This window comes from Bufo bufo, chromosome 1 (genome assembly GCF_905171765.1).
Source record: "Bufo bufo chromosome 1, aBufBuf1.1, whole genome shotgun sequence".
Taxonomy (NCBI): Eukaryota; Metazoa; Chordata; class Amphibia; order Anura; family Bufonidae; genus Bufo; species Bufo bufo.
In genome coordinates this window covers 124,158,837-124,181,416 of record NC_053389.1, presented here as the reverse complement: position 1 = coordinate 124,181,416, position 22,580 = coordinate 124,158,837, and the positions used below count along the sequence as shown (strand labels likewise).

The following is a 22,580-nucleotide window of genomic DNA, read 5'->3' as shown; positions in this document are numbered from 1 at the left end:
TCCGATAGAATGATATCTGCATCTATAACAGGACCTCTCACTATAACCCCAGTGTCTGCTCCTCTGCACCTCCGATAGAATGATATCTTCATCTGCTCCATAACAGGACCTCTCACTATAACCCCAGTGTCTGCTCCTCTGCACCTCCGATAGAATGATATCTGCATCTATAACAGGACCTCTCACTATAACCCTAGTGTCTGCTCCTCTGCACCTCCGATAGAATGATTTCTGCATCTATAACAGGACCTCTCACTATAACCCCAGTGTCTGCTCCTCTGCACCTCCGATAGAATGATATCTGCATCTGCTCCATAACAGGACCTCTTACTATAACCCCAGTGTCTGCTCCTCTGCACCTCCGATAGAATGATGTCTGCATCTGCTCCAGTAGTTTGTAACCTCAGATGAAGCATTGTAAATGGAATAAAAAACTCTTCACAATGCATTTTTCTTTCTTGTTCAAGAAGGTAATGCCAGAACTATAGTGTAGACCAACATGGTCACAAGCGCAGGTGCACATGACCAGAAGGAAATTTTAAGGGATTTTCCAAGATTTGTACACAATGGCTGTATTCCTCCCAAAACACTACCACACATGTCGGATTCTGACAGGTGTGGTGCCCTTTTTGGAGGAACCCCCTTTTTGTACACCTTTAAATACTGTTGATGTATGCTTAGCATAGGCCATCAGTGTTTGACCGGTGAGGATCAGCACCATTAATTGTCCATATTGGAGGCTGTGTGTACTTCTATAGGTCAGCAACGCAGGGACGGTCTTGCATGCAAGGCTGTACCTGTGTGAACAGTGAAGGAGCACCATGGCCCCTTAGGCTGATCGCTGGGGATCCCAAGGATCTGCCAATTAGATAGTAGTAAGGCTAGGCCATCAATGTTTGAAGGTGTTATCTGAGATTAGGAGAAGAGTTTGCACTTGTCCATGGTTTGTGTATGGCATTAAAGGGCATCTGTCAGCAGATTTGTACCTATGAAACTGGCTGACCTGTTACATGTGCGCTTGGCAGCTGAAGGCATCTGTGTTGGTCCCATGTTGCTAAAAAAAAATGGTGTTTTATTATATCTAAATGAACCTCTAGGCGCAACAGGGGCATTGCCTTTACACCTAGAGACTCTGCTCTCTCTGCAACTGCAACTCCCTTTGCACTTTGACAGGGCCAGGCAGGGAATGCATCATCACGCATGCACCTATCATTCAAGGTGCAGAGGGCGAGACAGTTGCAGAGAGAACAGAGCCTCTAGGTGTAAAGGCAATGCCCCCATTGCTCTTAGAGCCTCATTTTCATATATTAAAACATCATTTTTCTCAGTATTGAGGGCACATATGAAAATGGGACCAACACAGATGCCGTTAGCTGCCAAGTGCACATGTAACAGGTCAGCCAGTTTCATAGGTAAAAAACTGCTGACAGATGCCCTTTTAAAGCTCATCCGCATTGACTGAGACTAAGCTGCAATACCAAACATAACCATTGGACAAGAGTGGTGCTGTGTCTGGAAAAAAATTATACCCCTTATTTTTCTTATCCCAGGCAACCTCTTCAAGCCCCCTGAATACCACTTTAGCTCTCATGTCTGTAGTCTGTGGTGTAGTATGTCATTCAGCTGCTGTGGACAGCTAAGTAACAACCCCTATGACACCGTAATGTCTGCTTTAGTCACCTAAGTGTGAATGGTGCATTAAGCCGCACATAGGAGGAACAACTGAGGGATTATTAGTCACATGCTCTGTACATACCGATTACTTTCCAGGTTTTCCAGATACAGATCTAAACATGTAGACAACATAGATTCTGGAAGTATGGCCTTGATCTGTTTCCAGGGTAGAGCTGGCGGCTGGATTCTGGTGTATCCGAGGCTGTTCTTTCTGACTCTACGCCTGTCATACAATATCTGCTCATGCTTCAGCTAAGAGTCCATTCACACATTCGTGTGTGTTTTGCGGATCCGCAAAACATGGACAGCGGCAATGTGCGTTCCGCATTTTGCGGACCGCACATTGCCGGCATTAAGAGAATATGCCTATTCTTGTCCGCTATTGCGGACAAGAATTGGACATGTTCTATTTTTTACAGGATCGGAATTGCGGACCCGGGTCCGCAATTCCAATCAGGGCCGCACGTTGTGTGGCCCCATAGAAATGTATGGGTCCGCAATTCCGTTCCGCAAAATGCGGAATAGAATTGCGGATGTGTGAATGGACCCTAAATGTGTAGGTGTTCTACATAGAGAGGAGAAAGCCGCTTACAGACACCTCTGGAGGCAACATATCTCCTGTGAGAACAAAAGGGTCGGGCATGTTGAAATTCAGCACACCAGTTCCTTCTTTCCCTTGACATCTGGCTTTGGGGGAGCATTGGGACACCCCTATACACAGTAGCTGGTTGTGGGGCTCTTTCAAAATTGGTGGGTTCGGCTGATATTTATATAATTTGTATAGGGGTCTTAAAGAGGTTGTCTAAATTTGCAGACAGATGTCTGCCTGAATTGTATCTGTACCTTCTTAAAGAGGATCTTTCACCGCTCCTGACAGGCCTGTTTTAATAGCTCCATGCATTCCCCACGTAATACCAGTTCTGGAGCATCTATTCTTACGTCTCTGTTGTGCCATTCCTTTATTATTTCTACTTGAAGTTATGAATGAATTGCTAGCAGTCTGCAGTAAGGTTACAAAGGGGAAGTAACAAGTTGGGGGGGGGGGGGTACCTGCACAGACTCACTCTATCCAATCAGTGCTGCCATTTTCAGTCTGTGCAGGTACACCCCCCCCCCCCCCCCCAACTTGTTACCTCCCCTCTGTACCCTTACTGCAGACTGCTAGCAATTCATTCATAACTTCTAGTAGAAATAATAGAGGAATGGGACAAGAATTGTTAGTACGTGGGGAATGCATGAAGCTATTAAAACAGACATGTCAAGAGTTGTGAAAGGTCCTCTTTAAAAATTTTGATATATCATAGTGACAGATCAAAGGCTATGATCGGTGAGGGTCTGAGTGCAGAGGTCCCCACCGATCGCTAAACTATGGAGCTGGAAGGGCTCAGATAGGGCACTGTCTCTCTTTGCTGCTGAAGGAGTGGAGATGGGCTCCTAGACTTTCTGTTGATCCTGTCTTCAGCAACAAGCACTTCGTGTGAGGGCTTTTAGCGATTTGTCTGGGGAAGGGAGGGGGGGTCTCAGCATTTGCACACCCACTTATCAAGACCTTCTGATATGTTAAATGAGGTTCAGTTACATTTGGGACTATGCCCACATCTGCGTTCTGTAAATTTGGTAGTCTGTTCTGGCCAGGGGTGGACTGGGAAGTGGCCCTGGAAAAAATACTAAAAGTGGCCCTATTTTGTAGTCTGGTCCAGATTGATGGAAGGCAGGCCAGCAATAACTTATTGTGGCACATTATACCACCCCAACAGAGCCAAATACCACAGTCCATCACAAAATACTGCTGCCAAAAGCACAAAATACATCCTCAAAAACTTCCACTGGCCGGCTGTGAGGAGGGCTCAGGCGGTCTATGGCCAATCCGCCCCTGGTTCCAGCAGAGGAGCTGACAACTGGAATTACCAAATCGCTGAACACTGCTAGGGCCCATCCTAACCCCAATTCACTATAATCCGCCCCTTTTCCGGTGTGACTTCCGGATCCCATTATAGTGAAAGGAGATCCAGTGGGCCCTGGCGATGTCTGGCTATGCTGGATACGGTTATTCTGGTAGTCTGCTCCTCTTCCGGAACAGACTATCCGATTTACTCAACACAGATGTGAACCTAGCCTTAAAGGGGTTGTCTCACTTCAGCAGAAGACACTTATCATGAAGGCAGTTAAGTTAATGCAAGCCACTTACCTACGTATAATTATCCATATTGCCTCCTTTGATGGCTGGATTCATTTTTCCATCACATTATACACTGTTCATATCTAGGAGCTGCGACCACCCAGAAATCCAGCAGCGTGGTCGTGTTTGTACACTATAGGAAAAGGTGCCGGCCTATGCACACTCCTGGCCACCAGAGAGGCTGGTGCTTTTTCCTATAGTGTGTATGCACGACCACCGCTGCTGGATTGTTGGGTGGTCATAACCTCTAAAACGAGCAGTGTATAATGTGATGGAAAATAAATCAAACCAGCAAAGGAGACAATATGGACAATCCCAACACATTAGTAAGTGCCTTGTATTAACTTCCTCTACATGATAAATGCTATTTGCTGAAGGGAGACAACTCCTTTAAGCATATCGGAGCTTAACCTTGTTGCATGCTCCGTATCAATATGATCAGGAAGGGATTTCACCCCGTGAATGTAAACAATGAATGCTTCATTGACAGCAAGTAGAGATCTTGAAAATGATGACCAGTTTTTTCACTGTGTAAATAAAAACACATGTATGAAACTTGCAGATATGCGTCGTGTTTCACTTTATTTCTAGGAAAACCGGGGGGGGGGGGGGGGGGGACCGTTCTGTAGTGAATTAGGGAAATCTCAAAGCCAAGCAATTTTTGAAGGAACTGTGCAATGTCTCATTTCTCCTGTGATGGCGCCACAAGCAGATAGAACACTTGCTGTCAGGATTCCCCGCAGTTACAGCTGATCACTGACGTTCTAAGCAGGAGGTCATCCCATGATCAGTGTATCAGAAAAAGGGATTGTCTAAAGCCGGATCAGACAATTGGTCTTTAACTGCATTTTGACGCTAATAATATATATATATATTACATTATTATGTCCTGTATGTAGTGGAGCCAATACGTGCAGTGCGGACCTTCACACCGTCCTATAAATGGCCGCAGGAAATCGCTTGCCTGCTCTTGTATTTTATCTTCTCCATTGTTTGAGCACAGTGGGAACATTCCTCCTTTTGCTTCTGCTTGTTTTCATTCCAACTCCAAGTTTTTTTTCTTTTTGTGCCAGGGCGCAGGCCACTAACATTGCTTGAAGTTGTGTGTACTACACCATAGAAACCAACTTAGACTTAGTTTTTTTTTTTTCTGTAGTCCAACTTTTCTAAAAAAAAAAAAAAAAACTTTGGTTAAAGTAAAGCTGTAGATCTGCAACAGTGGTTTCCAGCAGTTGGGAAACTACAACTCCCAGCCTGTCTGGACATACTGAGAGCTGTAGTTTCACATCAGCTGGTAAGACACAGGTCGAACCTGGGTTCTCACGTGGCATATGAGCCACATTTATCTCTTACATGTTTTTTCCACTCTTGATCGCTGCACTTGGCCATTGTATTCCTGACCCTTGGTATTAAAGTAAATCTTCATCCTTAGGCAACAGTTTGAACATGGGGTTCAAGAGGTCCTCCTGGGCTTTACCTAAATAATCTGTTTCAGCTAACCTGTGTAAGGGAGATAGTTTTAGCGGTATTTGCCTTTCCGTCGTTCTTCCGATTCCGTGATCGTGTGACCACCCGTCCCAACCGAATGTGCTCCTCTTTCTTCCTGTTCAGCTGCTTGTACATTAGTCAGTCGAACAGTCACTTGATCACAACCGCGATTGCGGAATCACTGGTGCGACAGAAGGGTAGGTAGGTAAAGCCTCGGAGAACCCCTGTAAGCTAGATAAAGTTGACTCGCTCTGTAAATACATTACTTATGATTTATAGCCGGTATTACACTCCAGACACCATTCCCAATTCTGCCGGTGTCAGAGCTGAAACTCCCAACATTCCCTGCATTGTCTTTACGGAGCTAGAATGTATGGGGAAAAAACAACTGTTCCACTGCAAAGTGTCTGACAGCAAGCTTGTTGATTGTTCCCAATACCAGCCAGCTCTGGACTGTATTGCAGATTGGTGTAGGCACTATAGGCTGACTTTAAAGGCTCAATCTGATGTGCAGACTAGTCTGAGACTGCTCATGTAGATTTAGAGGCTTTTTGTTTCATAATCCTCTTTTGTGGAAAACAGTGTATTATTCTGATTTTTGTTTTTCCTCTCTTTTGTATTGTTTTAGTTTGCCGGGATTTTGCCGTTCTTGAAGATGGTGCACTGGCTCATTGCCTGCAAGAACAAGAAAGTAAGTTGTAAGAAACCAAGATAGTTTGGTAATAAAATCAGATATCTTGAACAAATTAACTAATCCTGACTGTTCGTGTTCAGGGCAGGTTTTAAAGAAAATTTCGCCCAAGGCAAGAAGCATGGTTCCCCCCTCCCTGCTTGTTTTTCTTATCATTTCAGCCCACATAATGCCGCCATATAGTGACAAGATGGTACTGACATATACAGGACTCATATCGCCACCATAGAGGGGCAACCACATAAGTTTCCATTCCCATATAATATAAAAAATATAAAATTCTCAACCAGCAATGCAATTGTGTCGCGTGCACTGAACCCGCACCTATACCCACGGGGCTAAAAGTAATGTACAAAACTAAATCACTACAATGTCGGCTCTCAAGGCACAAGCAGATATTTGAAGTCACATATTATAGAGTAATATATAGTTGTATGTAGAAAAAATATAAAATTACCTTATTTTTACTATGTGCATGTGAATTCCCATATAATGTTATGCTGAGTAGTTTGAAGTAGATCCTGGGGTTCCTATCCTCGGGGGGCTGGGCAAATGACTTTTAAATCCCCCCCCCCTCTAATTAGTTGCCTCATGACGACTACACATTCTCATTAGAACTGTATTTTTATTTTGGAGTCATGCCTCTCGCCTCACCTCTGTACATGTCTGTATAATTTTCAGTTGAGCAGCACTATGCCTCCAACGTCCGGAAGAATAAGCTGGTGCAAAAGGACATCCGAATAGCTAAGAAGCTTCAGGATGAAGAAGATCAACAGAGCAAAGTCTTCAGCCTCGAACAACAGAAGCAAATGTGAGTTGATAACTTTAAAGGGAACCTGTCATCAACTTTATGCTGCCCATACTAACTGCAGAATAAAGTAGAGACAGGTGAGTTGATTTCAGCGGTCGGTCATTTATAAGTTAACAGTAAGTGGTTGCCGAGAACTAACATCACAATGAGAAGAGTCCTGGTTAGTCATGAATTCCTGCTCTCCTGCCCACCTGCTGATGACTGACAGTCTAGTACCTAGTTTTCTCCCTTTCTCTCTAGGAGAGAACTGCCAACCATCAGCAGATGGGCGAGAGAGCAGGAGATTAGGAATAACCAGGACTCTTCTCAGGTAGATTTGACTCTTTTCAAGGCCTGGGCTGCAGTGATTATGATGCTGGTTCTCAGCAACCACTTACTTTTAGCTCATCATTGACACATCGCTGAAATCAGCATTTCTGTCACTATTTTATGGTGCCATCAGTGAGGTCAGCATAAAGTTGATGACAGGTTCCCTTTAAAGGAGTTTTATAAAATCAGAAGAAAGGGCTTTTTAGTGCCACTTGTGTTCATAGGCCTTTTCTGATATTGCAGCATTAAAGTTATTGGGCTCAGCTGCAATACCAGGCGCAGCCTATAGACACACGTGGTGCTGTTTCTGGAGAAAAGTATATACCCAAAGGCATAGCTAGGGGTTATGCAAAATGGACAGCTAAACATATCAGTGGCCTGAATGGGCCACAACAAAGTATCACCACTACCATTATCACTAAATATGGACTTAATATTACCATGCTTTTACTGAAAAACATACCATACAAAGACCAGTATTGCCACCACACAGTGACCATATAGTGGTAGATACAGGTTATACAGAGCTCAGCAGACCATATATGGGATTACAGTACAGTGACTTACATTTGATCCACATGTTCTCTGACTGGAGTCATTCATGTTTCCCTTCTTTTCCATCTGGCCCAGACCACCATGATGACTTCTTCCATCCATGACTTCTGCAGAGTTTGCAGCAGAGGCTCTTCACTTTGTCAGCACCCACCATAACTTTTCCTAAACTACACATGCTCTCTCTCCTGCATGTCTCCATTGCCTTTTACTGTACCTACTGCTGTGTGGCAAGATGCCACTATCAACTGTGCTTCATAAATAAGGTCATAACTATAATTGCCCCCCAAAATAGTGCCACATAGATATATATAGTGCACCAGATGGTTACAGTGCAGCACATAGTAAAAGTGCCAGATTTTGTAACCCACAGAGTGATAGTGCTCTACACAGTAATATTGCCTCTGCATACCCCCCTAATAAGTAATAATGTCCTCTAATTGATCCACACTCAATTTCAGCCTTTATGCCCTAGAAAACCATAAACAGTGTACACCTAAAATGTACTGTATATACAGGGCGGCATTTATTTAAATGATTCCATCTGAAAGAACACCGTTATTTACTTGTGGGTTAATTCTAGAGTTGAGCGAAGTGAGCTTCGGATGCTCAATACAAAGTCGCTTCGTTCAAAACTTTGGAATAATACTGTACAAAGATTAGTCTCTGTATAGTGTTAGAATGTATGGGCTCTGATGAGCCGAAGTAAGTTGTTCTCGAAGTCGTACGTGACTTCGTTGAATAACCTCAGTAGTTGATTTTTTAAGTTTTCCGTCGATGGAGATACTTTTGATACTTTGCTGTGGATGAATCATTGGTTTTGTTTTTGTGGCTGTAGAGAGGAGTTAGATTCTGAATACGCCCGGGCTGTTCAGGAAGAGCTGCGGAGGAAGGCCCAGGAGTGCCTGCAGAGGGAAGAGGAAGACAAGGTAACCCCAGCGCGAGCTGCACAGAAAGAATACACAGGAACACATTCCGTTTCCCCATTAACTAATGACAGATCTGTGTAAATTATGTGTTTATGTATATTTTGATACAGATGGAATTACATTATTCCATTTGTATAGAACAAGTAAAAAACATATAAGAACCTAGATCAAGTATCATAGTATGATCAAAAGGATCCTAGAATGTACATAACATAATAATCAAATAGATTATGAGATCAAATCAGGTGTAAAAGAGAAAGAAGGGAGGGGAAGGGAAGATATAGGAGAATGAGGGTGGGGTGAAGACTAGCAATTCAATGTGTCAGCTGCAGTCCAGACATTGCAATTTAGAGTCCCAAAACATTATAAAAGAGGTAAGATGACATCTTTTTCCAAAGATTGTAACCATTTCTTCCAGATCTTGAGGAATTTCTCAGGGTTGTGGACCGAATTCCATCTCTTTTTTTCAAATTCGCATACTTTGGTGAACTTGGCGAACCATTCACCTAGAGTAGGTGGGTTTTTCTGAAGCCACCGTCTAGGAATCAGTATCTTTGCAGAGTTTAGGATTAACGTGCATAAATCTGATTTCACACATTGTTGATGTGTGTTAGAAATGTTGAATAAAACCATGTTTATCGACAGTTTGACATCAGATCTAAATACCTTATTAATAATTTTACAAATGCCCTCCCAGAACAAGGAGAGAATTGGACATGAAAACCAAAGATGTGCATAATTTCCTGTGCCTTGTCTGCATCTCCAGCATAAATCAGAGATCTCCGGATTGTATCTGTGAAGTAGTACCGGGGTCTTGTACCAACGGGCTGTAATTTTATAATTATATGCCGGAGAATTGGAGAAAGCATTTTTGATGACTACGTTTTTGTGACTCAGTGAGCTTATGTTGAAGTTCCTTATTCCACTTAGAACAAAACACTGGTTCCTGTAATGGGGAATTTATTAGCTTATAGCATTTTGACAATATATGGGGCGCCGGGATTTTAGATTTAATTATTTTGTACCACCATTCGTTGATGTCATGATGGCTGAATACGGATTTCAAAATTTTTAAGCAGGTGGACCAAACTATTGTATTCTTTATCGGGAATGTATGGTGAGGTGATGAGTCTACCTAAGTCTATTCTGCTAATGGGTCTCCCTTTAAACCAGAGAGCTTTTAGAGGGATATCATCTCCCGACGGACCGGATTTAAAGAGAACCTGTCACCAGGATTTTGTGCATAGAGCTGGAGACATGGGCTGCTAGATGGCCGCTAGCACATCTGCAATACCCAGTCCCCATAGCTCTCTGCGCTTTTATTGTATTAAAAAACAGTTTTGATCAATATGCAAATGACCTGATATGAGTCCTGTATCCGGAGAGGAGTCAAGCAGAAAGGAGCCCAGCACCGCCCTGCGTCCTCCGAATCTCCTCCTTGCTGGCTGACGTCACAGAGCTGGAGCGCCGAAATCTCGCGATGCGCGAGCTAGCGCATGCGCAGTGTCGGCATCATGATTATTCCCTGTACTGGCATCAGTACAGGGAACGAACTACGCATGCGCTAGCTCGCGCATCGCGAGATTTCGGCGCTCCAGCTCTGTGACGTCAGCCAGCAAGGAGGAGATTCAGAGGACGCGGGGCGGTGCTGGGCTCCTTTCTGCTTGACTCCTCTCCGGATACAGGACACATATCAGGTCATTTGCATATTTATCAAAACTCTTTTTTAACACAATAAAAGCGCAGAGAGCTGTGGGGACTGGGTATTGCAGATGTGCTAGTGGCCATCTAGCAGCCCATGTCCCCAGCTCTATGCACAAAATCCTGGTGACAGGTTCCCTTTAAGCTTCTTCAGCCAATATGACCTTTCCTTAGGGATTATACATATAGCTGGCGATTCCCTTGTTAACTCCGGAAGAAAATGAAGAGAAGAATTTAATGTGTGCCATTTTCTAACTGTTTCCTTGGTCAGTGGGTTTTTAATTCCCTTAAGTCTCTTTTGTAATGATGGAGATTTCCAGAGAAGAGCCGTTAAACCAGTGTCTGCTAGATCTTTTTCTACTGACTGTCTACTGACAGATCTGTTATTAAAAGGACCAATTAAAGGGCCAGTGAACCTTAAAGGGGTTGTCTCACTTCAGTAAATGGCATTTATCATGTAGACAAAGTTAATACAAGACACTTACTAATGTATTGTGATTGTCCATATTTTCTTTGCTGGCTGGATTAATTTTTCCATTACATTATACACTTTTCGTATCCTGGGGTTATGACCACCCTGTAATCTAGCAGCGGTGGTCGTGCTTGCAGACTATAGGCCTCTGCTTTTTCCTATAGTGTGTAAGCACAGCCACTGTTTCTAGATTGCAGGGTGGCCATAATCCCTGGAAACGAGCGGTGTAAAATGTAATAAAGGAGGCAATATGGACAATCACAATACATTAGTAAGTGCCTTGTATTTACTGCATCTACATGATGAATGCCAGTTGCTGATGTGAAGCTTTACAGTTAAAGGGGTTATCCGACCCCTGAAATGCCCACCCATATGCACGGGCATGCGCAGAGTGCGCTTCATTAATTTCTGTGGGAGTTACGAAAATATCCAAGCAAATTCCCTTGGCTATTTTTGGAAATCCCATAGACATAAATGGAGAGTGCACTGAGCAAGCGCGGCCACCGCTTCATTCACTTCTATGGGACTGTCGGAAAAAGCAGAGCCATACTCCCATAGAAATAAATTGAGGGTGGCCGCACATGCATGGCTGTCCTCTGTTCACTTCGAGGTGTCCTGTTCTGGAGATAGGTTCAGGTCCCAGAGGTGGGACCCTCTCCTATCTGACATTGGTGGAATATCCAAGTGATATTCCACCAATGTCTTAGGTGAGACAACCCCTTTAAAGTACAAACTGTGAAAAAGAGCAGCTACACACATGGATGTAAATCTTGCTGGAGGTTCTCCAAAACAGAGATGCTAGAGAAATAATGGGTTAAGACTTTTTTTTGGGCCACCATCATATCATTGGTTTCTGCCCGGCCTGAAGTCCATATGAAATTAAGCATGTTCTTCTTGAATGATCTTGTTTCTTAATTGTGAGCCAAGAAGATATAAAGTTGTATGTCTTTTTTTTCTTTTTCTTTTTCTTTTTTCTTGAAGGCACATACTTGTACTGCAACTTTCAACCCATAACTGTGTATATACGTACATAATACGTACATAAGGTGTAGAAAACACTTGTTCACTGAGAGAAGCCGTGATGTCCATAATCGCCGTATTTTACACCCCCATCGTGAGACTATGGCTAAACAGTCATTTGTTTGGTCAATTTTATTGCTGAGGCTTCTTCTCAATAATGTGACTTGGGTACATTGACAACATAGCATCATGGTTGGCTCTATGCAACAGACTCAGAGCTTTTCATTTGTTACTGTAGATGCTTCTTTACTCTAAGGAATGAATCCCTTTTGTAATACAACTCTGATCTTATTCTGATGGACTCTGCTGGTCCTATGACTCCTCTCGGTTAATCACCCCACAGAGAGGTGTTGGCATTCCAGCTAAGCTCCGCTGAGATGTATTACCACATACAGCCTGTGGTGGGTTTTTATTTATTTATTTATTTATTTATTTAGGGTACTTTCACACTTGCTTTTTTGTTTTCCGGTATAGATTTCCGTCCTAGGGGCTTATTACCGCAAAAGAACTGATCAGTTTTATCCTAATGCATTCTGAAAGGAGAGCAATCCGTTCAGGATGCATCAGTTCAGTCCCTCTCACGTTTTTTGGCCGGAGAAAATACTGCAGCATGCTGAAGTTTTCTCTCCGGCCAAAAGTCCTGAACACTTGCCAGAATGCCGGATCTGGCATTAATTTCCTTTGAAATGTATTAATGCCGGATCCAGCCCCAAGTGTTCCAGCAAAACGGATCAGTTTTTTCCGTCCGTGCGTGCGCAGACCATTAAATTTGTGAAAATAATTAATACCGGATCCGTTTTTCCAGATGACAACCGGAAAGACGGATCCGGTATTGCAATGTATTTGTGAGATGGATCCGCATCCGGATCAGTCTCACAAATGCATCCGTTTGCGTCCAGATTGCCGGAATCCTCTGCCGCAAGTGTGAAAGTACCCTTTTTTTCTTCTTTCTTTTTTTTTTATTTTTTATAAATCCCTGTAACATACAGCATAGTTGCCAACAATCCCACCAACCAGGCGGTTTTATGCTCATTTAGCCCAAAGAGGCATTTCTTGGCATTTTTGTGGCGTTCCAGATGGAATAGCACAGCAAGATGGTCTGTGATTGGTTTACAACTCTAGAACATGCTTTCTTGTGGCTTTTGGTGGATCTGTTCGATACCATTATTGATTCCCCAATGTAAGGGGAACTGGTGATAGACTCTTTTTAAAGGGAATCTGTCACTCCAATCAGTAGTACTGCAGGTGTGGAGTCCAGATCGCTACTTTTTATTTTCCTACTGCCCCCTGTTCCCCCTCCATTGTCAGCGCCCAGAGCTGCATTGAAGTACATTGCCAGGACTGCTGTGCATGCGCATGAGTCCCCTCCATTATGTTAGCACAGCAGTCCAGAATGTGTGTTTCAGTGCAGCTTTGAATGCTGACAGTGGAGGGGAACAGGGGGCAGTAGGAAAATAAAAAAATGTGATCTGGATTCCATATCTGCAGGACTACTCATGTATTGCTCTAGATAATAGTCCAAAATCGGTGTGACGGATTCCCTTTAAATCCAAACACTGTTCACTGCGACAAATCCAGTTTTGTTTGCTATAATCGGTATCCAAATCTCTGTATGAATAGATTACCAAGCATGGAATGTGTTCATGAAATCCAACACATGACTCATTAGCAGATCTCTTTATAAATGTTGCATTCTTGGTTGGATTATTCCCATTGCTATTTCCCTACAGTTTATTGGGGGATAACCACTATATTTTTTTAAAGGGGTTGCTCGCCCATGTAGAGCTTTTCTACAGACCCCACACTGTGGCCGAATATTTATCATAGTTAATACGGTTGAAAAAAAGACATAAGTCCATCAAGTTCAGCCAAGGGATGGGAGCAGTCACAAATTTTTGAAAAAGGGAATCATATTTGCCTGATCCCAGACGCTGGGTTCTGGTTCGATCGCTTCCCTGCCGACTCTGTAGAGGCTGGGTCTCCCCCTGTCAACATCTGGCCTGAGGCGGGTCACATGACCGACACAGCCAATGACTAGCTGCAGTGGTGGCATGTGACCCAGTGACGTGCCACATCATTGGGTGCAGTGATCACGTGATCCATGTCAGCATCTGGTTGTCAACTCTGGGAAATCCGGCACCTGCAGGGCAACGTTGGAGCCAGAATCCAGTGGTGGGGATCAAGTATGAATACACTGTGGGTCCAGCCACACTGTGGGGTCTGTAGAAAAGCTCTACAAAAGTGAACAACCCCTTTAAAGTTAAAAAGGCATAGTAGCCACACAGTAGTGCCACCTTTGAATTGTTCTCTAGTAGGTCAAGGGTTATTATAATTTCCATAGGATATGCCATAAATCAGTATTACTTCGCAGAATGCCACTTTAAAGGGGTTGTATAGAATTAGGCCTAGTTCACACAATAGTTTTTTTTGCGAGTGTACGGGCCGTTTTTTTGTGTTCCGTATACGGAACCATTCATTTCAATGGTTCCGCATTAAAAACGGAATGTGTTCCGTAAGCATTCAGTTTCCGTATTTCCGTTTTTTCCGTTCCGTTGAAAGATAGAACATGTCCTATATTTGGCAGCAAATCGCGTTCCGTGGCTCCATTCAAGTCAATGGGTCCGCAAAAAAACGGAACACATACGGAAATACATCCGTATGTCTTCCATATCCGTTCCGTTTTTGCTGAACCATCTATTGAAAATGTTATGCCCAGCCCAATTTTTTCTATGTAATTACTGTATACTGTACATGGCGAACGGAAAAACGGAAACACAACGGAACTCAAAAACGGAACAACGGATTCGTGAAAAACGGACCGCAAAAAACTATAAAAGCCATATGATCGTGTGAACTAGGCCTTATAAAAAAATGGCTGATTACTTCCAAAAACAGTGCCACGCCTATCCACAGGATGTGTGTTGTATTGCATCTCAGACCCTTTCACTTCTATAGAGCTGCTCTGCAATACCAGGCACGGCCCATGGACCAGCGTGGAGCTGTTTCTGAAAGAAAGGCACCATGTTTTTCTACATTCTGTGAGCAAAGTAGTGCAGGAATGTTATGGTGGGTACAATTAAAATTGGAATATCACCAAAATATACCTTTCCATTTGTAGCTGTCCATGTCATTTGGACAAGCAAGAAGATAATATTGGTGGGGGATATTTCATCCGGATCCCCTACATAGGTGCTGAGATAAACTTTAAAGAGGCAATTCCATCAAAGTTTTTTTTTTTTTTAAACTCCATATTGTCAGTTTCTCTTTTATTTTGTCAGTACTGTGCCACTGAAAACTAAAAACAAAATGTTTTTCTGTAGCAGGCAATGCAAATGATAAGACCTTCTATATAGACAGGAAATCTATTGTCAGTTTATCATTGCTGCTAGGGGAAGCTGTTATCTGAAGGGTAATCCTCATGATAATGGTAGGTGTACAGTTGGGATAACAATATGACAGCTCTATTGTTCTCTTAATAGGCCTAGACAAAGATGACCACAGAAGAGCATTGCACTTATCAGTGTAATAAGGTATGAGCAGGGGCGTAGCTATAGGGGAGGCAGAGGTAGCAGTCGCTACCGGGCCCAGGAGCCTGAGGGGCCCCAAAGACCATTGTGCCACATAAGAAGGCACTGGTATGATAGAAAGTGCATGCTGGTCAAGTTACACCTCTGGCTGGAGGGAAGGGGTTAGGTCAAGAATTTGGCATGGGGGGGGAAGAGGAGTTGCCATTTTAATGTTTGCTTCAGGCAGAACGAAGGCTATGTGCTTCCCTGCCCCTGGCCACAAAGCACTGAGGGAGCAGGGGCCCAAGCTGAACATTTGCACCAGGGCCCATGAGCCTATTGCTACGTCCATGGGTATGAGGCTCTACTTAATTCACTCATCCCTTTCCCTCTTTGGTCTCACCGATGGTTTGAGTGGATAAGTTAGGAGAGGCTGTTTGCCATGCTAAAAGTTCCAACAAAGAGGAAGTTAAAGAGCCAATATAGGAAGTAGAATACATGGAGTGACTTCATAAAATGATATCCAGAAAACCATCCACCTGTTTTTTTATGAAAAAAAAAAAAAAAATATTATATATATACAGTACAGACCAAAAGTTTGGACACACCTTCTCATTCAAAGAGTTTTCTTTATTTTCATGACTATGAAGGCATCAAAACTATGAATTAACACATGTGGAATTATATACATAACAAACAAGTGTGAAACAACTGAAAATATGTCATAATCTAGGTTCTTCAAAGTAGCCACCTTTTGCTTTGATTACTGCTTTGCACACTCTTGGCATTCTCTTGATGAGCTTCAAGAGGTAGTCCCCTGAAATGGTTTTCCCTTCACAGGTGTGCCCTGTCAGGTTTAATAAGTGGGATTTCTTGCCTTATAAATGGGGTTGGGACCATCAGTTGCGTTGAGGAGAAGTCAGGTGGATACACAGCTGATAGTCCTATTGAATAGACTGTTAGAATTTGTATTATGGCAAGAAAAAAGCAGCCAAGTAAAGAAAAACGAGTGGCCATCATTACTTTAAGAAATGAAGGTCGGTCAGTCAGCCGAAAAATTGGGAAAACGTTGAAAGTAAGGGCTATTTGACCATGAAGGAGAGTGATGGGGTGCTGCGCCAGATGATCTGGCCTCCACAGTCACCGGACCTGAACCCAATCGAGATGGTTTGGGGTGAGCTGGACCGCAGAGTGAAGGCAAAAGGGCCAACAAGTGCTAAGCATCTCTGGGAACTCCTTCAAGACTGTTGGAAGACCATTTCGGGTGACTACCTCTTGAAGCTCATCAAGAGAATGCCAAGAGTGTGCAAAGCAGTAATCAAAGCAAAAGGTGGCTACTTTGAAGCACCTAGAATATGACATATTTTCAGTTGTTTCACACTTGTTTGTTAAGTATATAATTCCACATGTGTTAATTCATAGTTTTGATGCCTTCATAGTCATGAAAATAAAGAAAACTCTTTGAATGAGGTGTGTCCAAACTTTTGGTCTGTACTGTGTATATATATATATATATACACACACACACATAGAGTATTCACACACACTGTTAAAGGAAATCACTATTGAAGTAAAGCCATAGCCTAATAGCACTCAGTACCTTATTTGTAGATGTGCCTTTGTTTCAACAATAGATCTTTTAGCACCTATCTAGAGATCAATAGCTACTTTCACACTCGCGTTTTGTGCAAGATCCGTTCAGATAAGGCTACTTTCACACTAGCGTTCAGGGCGGATCCGTCTGGTGTCTGCACAGACGGATCCTCTCCTATAATGCAGACGTTTGGATCCGTTCAGAACGGATCCGTCTGCATTATAGTTTAGAAAAATTCTAAGTCTGAAAGTTGTTCAGACGGATCCGTCCAGACTTTACATTGAAAGTCAATGGGGGACGGATCCGTTTGAAAATTGAGCCATATTGTGTCAACTTCAAACGGATCCGTCCCCATTGACTTGCATTGTAAGTCTGGACGAATCCGTTTGCCTCCACACGGCCAGGCGGACACCCGAACGCTGCAAGCAGCGTTCAGGTGTCCGCTCACTGAGCGGAGCGGAGGCTGAACGCTGGCAGACGGATGCATTCTCAGTGGATCCGCGTCCACTCAGAATGCATTGGTAGCTGGACGGATGCGTTCGGGGCCGCTTGTGAGACCCTTCAAACGGAGCTCACAAGCGGAGCCTCGACGCTAGTGTGAAAGTAGCCTAATACAACCGTCTGCATCTGTTCAGAATGAATCCGTTTGTATTATCTTTATCATAGCCAAGACCGATCCGTCGTCAACACTATTGAAAGTCAATGGAGGACGGATCCCTTTTTTTATTGTGCCAGATTGTGTCAGAGAAAACGGATCCGTCCTCATTGACTTACATTGTGTGCCATTGTGGCTCAGTTTCATCAGACAGACACCAAAACGCTGCAGGCAGTGTCCGCCTCCAGAGCGGAATGGTAACTGTTCGGAGGCAAACTGATGCATTCTGAGCGGATCCTTTTCCATTCAGAATGCATTAGGGCAAAACTGACCACTTGTGAGAGCCCTGAATGGATCTCACAAACGGAAAGCCAAAACGGAAGTGTGAAAATAGACAAATTTTTTTATGCAAATGATCCAGTAAGGTGTCCAGAGGGACGTCACTCTTGCAGGAAGGAGCCCAGGCACGCCCCCTGCTAGTGCCAAGCCCGCCCTCATACTGGGAGCAGGGAAAAGGGGGGCAGAGTTATGGCTTGAATGTGATGTAGGAGGGGTGGGTGGACACATTGTGGCAGGGGGCGTGTCTGGGCTCTTTCCTGCAAGAGTGACGCCCCTTTGGGCACCTTACTGGCTCATTTGCATTCCAAATAAACTGGATTAAAAACATCTATTTATTACTGGAACAAAGACACATCTGGAAATAAAGTACTAAGTGCTATTAGGCCACGGCTTTACTTCAATAGCGATTATACTGGTGACAGATTTCCTTTTAATATATGATTTTAAAAAATCCCTTTAAGGAGCGCCAAACATCTAGGCACTAGGATTTAAAGGATTTGGTTACTGGTTTCCAGTAACTGAATTCTCAGCACTAGCAGGGGTCCTACGTTCTATAAAGCATAGAAGCCTTTTGGATTTGGTCATTGACAACCCCCCTCTGTGTCTATATGTCAGAACAGAAAGTGTATTTAGTTGGAATCCCCCCTAAAGCTGTTGAGTCCTACTACATTTCCTGAGTACAGTCGTAACAAAAATTTAGCAAATGGTACAAAATGGCCAACTTAACTTTTTTTGTTGGAAGGTGCCCTTTGAGGCCTGCCAGTAGCTATTTCTGCAGTGATGAACATTGAGTTTGTGCTGTGATTTAGGAGTACGGTCTCCTCTTTTGTGTGTTCAGTCTTCCGAGACGCACATTTTGAAACATTTTCCTAATTTAGTGTTAACTTTATTTTTTTTTGAGGGTGGATGAGTCTTGGCAGAGCGTGGGTGTTGCTCTATGGAGTAGGTCATGCGGCTGCCAGGGTCTGAGTCAGGCTGCATTTTTGAAATGCCACCCTGTTCTGGAATTATCGTGTTTACCTGCAAAAAAATATAATGGCATTTGGCGGAACTTCTATTATAGTATTAATACACGGTAATGCTGTTAGTGCTACACGGGGAGTTTTGGAGATCCACAGTCGCGGTATTATTGTGACCACAATGATGCGATGCAAGATGTTTTTCAGGGCAGTCGTCTATGACCTTGTTTTTTGTAGGAGAACAATGAAGTAGCATCACCACAGTAATGGCGTGATTTTACCTTGACCAAAAACTCACCATTAAAGAGGTTGGCCCGTCTGGCACATTGATGGCATATCGCTAGGCTATGCAATGAATGTCTAATAGGTGTGGATCCCACTTCTGGAACCTGCTCCAAGCTAGAGAACAAGGTTCCCGAAGTGAAGGAGATCGCACTAAGCATGTGCAGCCACCTCTCTATTACAGGACTGCTGGAAATAGACTAGTGATGAGCGACAGGGGTCATATTCGAATTCGCGAATATTTTGTAGAATATTCGTCGAATATTCGCAAATTTGAATATTCGTTATATTGTACGATTTTTTTTTTACTCAAAAAATCGGCAAGGTAATGATCGTGTAATATGCGAATTTTCGTATTAGAATTTTCGAATTTTTATTGCGAATTTTTCAACTTTTAGACAAAGAATATTATAGCACTATATTAGCTAAATTGCTCTATATTCGTTTGTTTTTTTCGAATATTCGCTATATTGCTATAACTTTGTTTTTTCGAATATTCGTAATATTCTAAAACAAGAATATATAGCAATATAGCGAATATTCGAAAAAAACGAATATAGAGCAATTTAGCTAATATAGTGCTATAATCTTCTTTGTCTAATAGTTGTAATTTTTTTCCAATCTGAACTTCAGATGAGAAAAAAATTACAACTATAAAAAAAGATTCTAGCACTATATTAGCTAAATTGCTCTATATTCGTTTTTTTGCGAATATTCGAAAAAATAAGAATATAGAGCAAAATTCGCAAACAACACTACTCCTAAAGTCAAGTATATTGCAGCCTTCTTATTGGCCCACAAGCTAGAAGCAGGGAGGGATCATGTGTACTGATTTAAAAAAAAAAATCTAATATTCGAAATTACGAATGTATACCACTATATTCGAAATATTCGCGAATTTTCGAAGTACCTATATTTGCGATAAAAATTCGAATATTCGTGATCAACACTAAAATAGACGGGCAAGCACTTGGGTATATTCAGAACTCCCATTCTAGAGATGGCTCCCATGTCGGGGACCCGCACCTATCTAGAGATATGCCATCAGTACCCCAGATGGGAACAACCCTTTAAACCAAAGAGTTATTTAGCGTTCTAGTTTTCTATATGTCTTGTGTTTTTATGTTCTCTCTATGGCGGCTCTTGGAATCTGACAGCAGTTTAGCATGTCTCGTCATAACTGTGCCCTAATTCCTGAGGTTTCGTTGCATCATTGGAGTATACATGAGACATTCCTAATGCCAGAGAGCAAACCAGAGATCTTTTTTACATTGATGTCATAGCCATATTGCTGGCAGCCAAGAATGGACACTTAGTTAATGGGGTAGTCTGGTTATATCAGCTTTTCCCCTATCCATGAGACAAATCACGAGAATAGGGGCAATACACCACATGGGCTTCCTGAAATGAATGGAGCAGCAGGTTGAGCATGCGCACTGCCACTTCATTCATCTCTATGGGACTGCCTAAAATAGCTGGACGGCGCTGTACTCGGCTATCCCCGACAGTCTCACAGAGAACAAATGGAGCAGCATAGCAGAGCTCGACCTGCCGCTCACTCATTCATTCTCATGATTGTGGGGGTCCCAGTGGTCAGAACTCCGCCTACCTAATAGTGGTCTCTTTTCCAACAGAGCTCCCATAGGTTTAATGGACCCATAGGCCTCCATTATACAAACGGAGGGTCAAAATAATGCTTGTGGTCGGTAACATCTGCCGGGACTTCTGCCTTTTTTTTTTTACCGCATAGAATAGCGCAGCATACTACACTCTTCCATACAGAGGCATCCAGTGAAAATGCACTTTTAGTTTGGGTGGAGACTCGAGGAAAGCTGGGCGACAAATGCTTTCAGTACCTTGGTTCCATTATTGGTGCCAACTATATAAATGGTTGAAGTCACTTTTATAGCTTCATGTCTGACGCCACCTGTCTAATTTTAGGTATAATGGTGCCCTGCATGATTTCAAGCAATAAAACTCTGAAGTTATATTGGCATTAGGCACGTCACAGACTAGTGTTTGTTCCAGGTCCATTTACCATGCACATCAGAAGTTCTGCTCCTGTTAGGAGGATTGTACTGTGCGGTCTTGGTTCTGAGCTTCAGAAATAATTAATTAATGTTAATGGAGAGTTAATTGTACATCAACTGGCGCCATGGCCCAAAGGGTTGACTGTTTTATGACAATGTTTTTTTAATTATTTACACATCTAAAATCTGAGCTCATGGAAGGGGCCATTATCTGACTGTATCGAATGATGAGTTGCAATACCAGGCACAGCCCGTTAATAGGAAAAATCCTGATCATGGACAATCTTTCTCTTCAGAATTTTTTAGAACGAGGAAACATATAAAACATTTTTTTAATTTTTTTTTTATTGGAGAATATTAAAAAGTCACTGTATTATGGGGGTGTGCCATCATCTCATTGTTTGCTTTGATAAACAAGGGCACATTTTTGTGATGTATAAGACCACGTGGGTCAAGATTCAGCCTGGCTGCCTCCTCTGTGTATGGGCACACATTTTGTTACTATTCTACAGACTCAGGTGTCTGCAACGGGCGCCTCCCCCTAGGGCCATTTATATAACGTCCAAGGTTTAGGAAATGCTGAGTGGTATAATGCGGCCTAAAATGTCTCTGTGTGTCATGGTGCTCCTACCTGGATACGGCTGGACCCCAGGCTTTGGCTCCGAAGCAATAAATAGAGGGAATAATTGAGGGATTAGAAATAAAGATTGAGTCCAGACCTTGTATGTAGTTGAACAGCAGCTTTACTTGAATAAACATTCATCAGAAACAGTCTTCAAGCTTTGTCTTAGTCCCAGCAGGCTTTAGCATCAAACTGGCAGGCAAACTCAATTCTGCTATATCTTTCCCTCACTCTGCTGTACTGACAAGCTGAGGCTACTTTCACACTAGCATTTTTTTTGGATCCGTCATGGATCTGCAAAAACGCTTCAGTTACAATAATACAACCGCATGCATCCGTCATGAACGGATCCGATTGTATTATGTCTTTTATAGCCATGATGGTCTGTCATGAACACCACTGAAAGTCAATGGGGGACTGATCAGTTTTCTATTGTATCAGTTTGGCTCAGTTTCATCAAGCGGACAACAAAACACTGCAGGCAGCGTTTGTGTCCACCTCCAGAGTGGAATGGTGACTGAACGGAGGCAAACTGATGCATTCTGCCCGGTTCCTTTTCCATTCCGAATGCATTAGGTCAAAACTGATCCGTTTTGGACTGCTTTTGAGAGCCCATGACGGATCTCAGAAACGGAAAGCCAAAACGCTAGTGTAAAAGTAGCCTAACTTGGTGTCTTTGTTTCCTCTTTATGCTGCACTTCACTATTGTAGTCGGACTTATGTTCAGCCAAAAAGTAGGTTAAAATCCTGGCAGCTCCAACATGGAGTCTCAACTACAGTAGAACAAACCAGAACTGCCCCACCTCTTTCTTGTAGAAAGCAGGACT

General features: G+C 42.9%; 1 protein-coding gene across 1 annotated transcript in view; it reads left to right on the top strand.

The window, feature by feature from the left end:
• Positions 1-22,580, top strand: part of LOC120998544 (coiled-coil domain-containing protein 50-like) — a 104,223-nt gene that overhangs the window by 33,950 nt on the left and 47,693 nt on the right. The window contains exons 3-5 of the mRNA XM_040429237.1: positions 5,970-6,032; positions 6,714-6,843; positions 8,543-8,633. Of these exons, the coding sequence (XP_040285171.1) occupies positions 5,970-6,032; positions 6,714-6,843; positions 8,543-8,633 (284 nt within the window). The remainder of the gene's footprint in view (positions 1-5,969; positions 6,033-6,713; positions 6,844-8,542; positions 8,634-22,580) is intronic.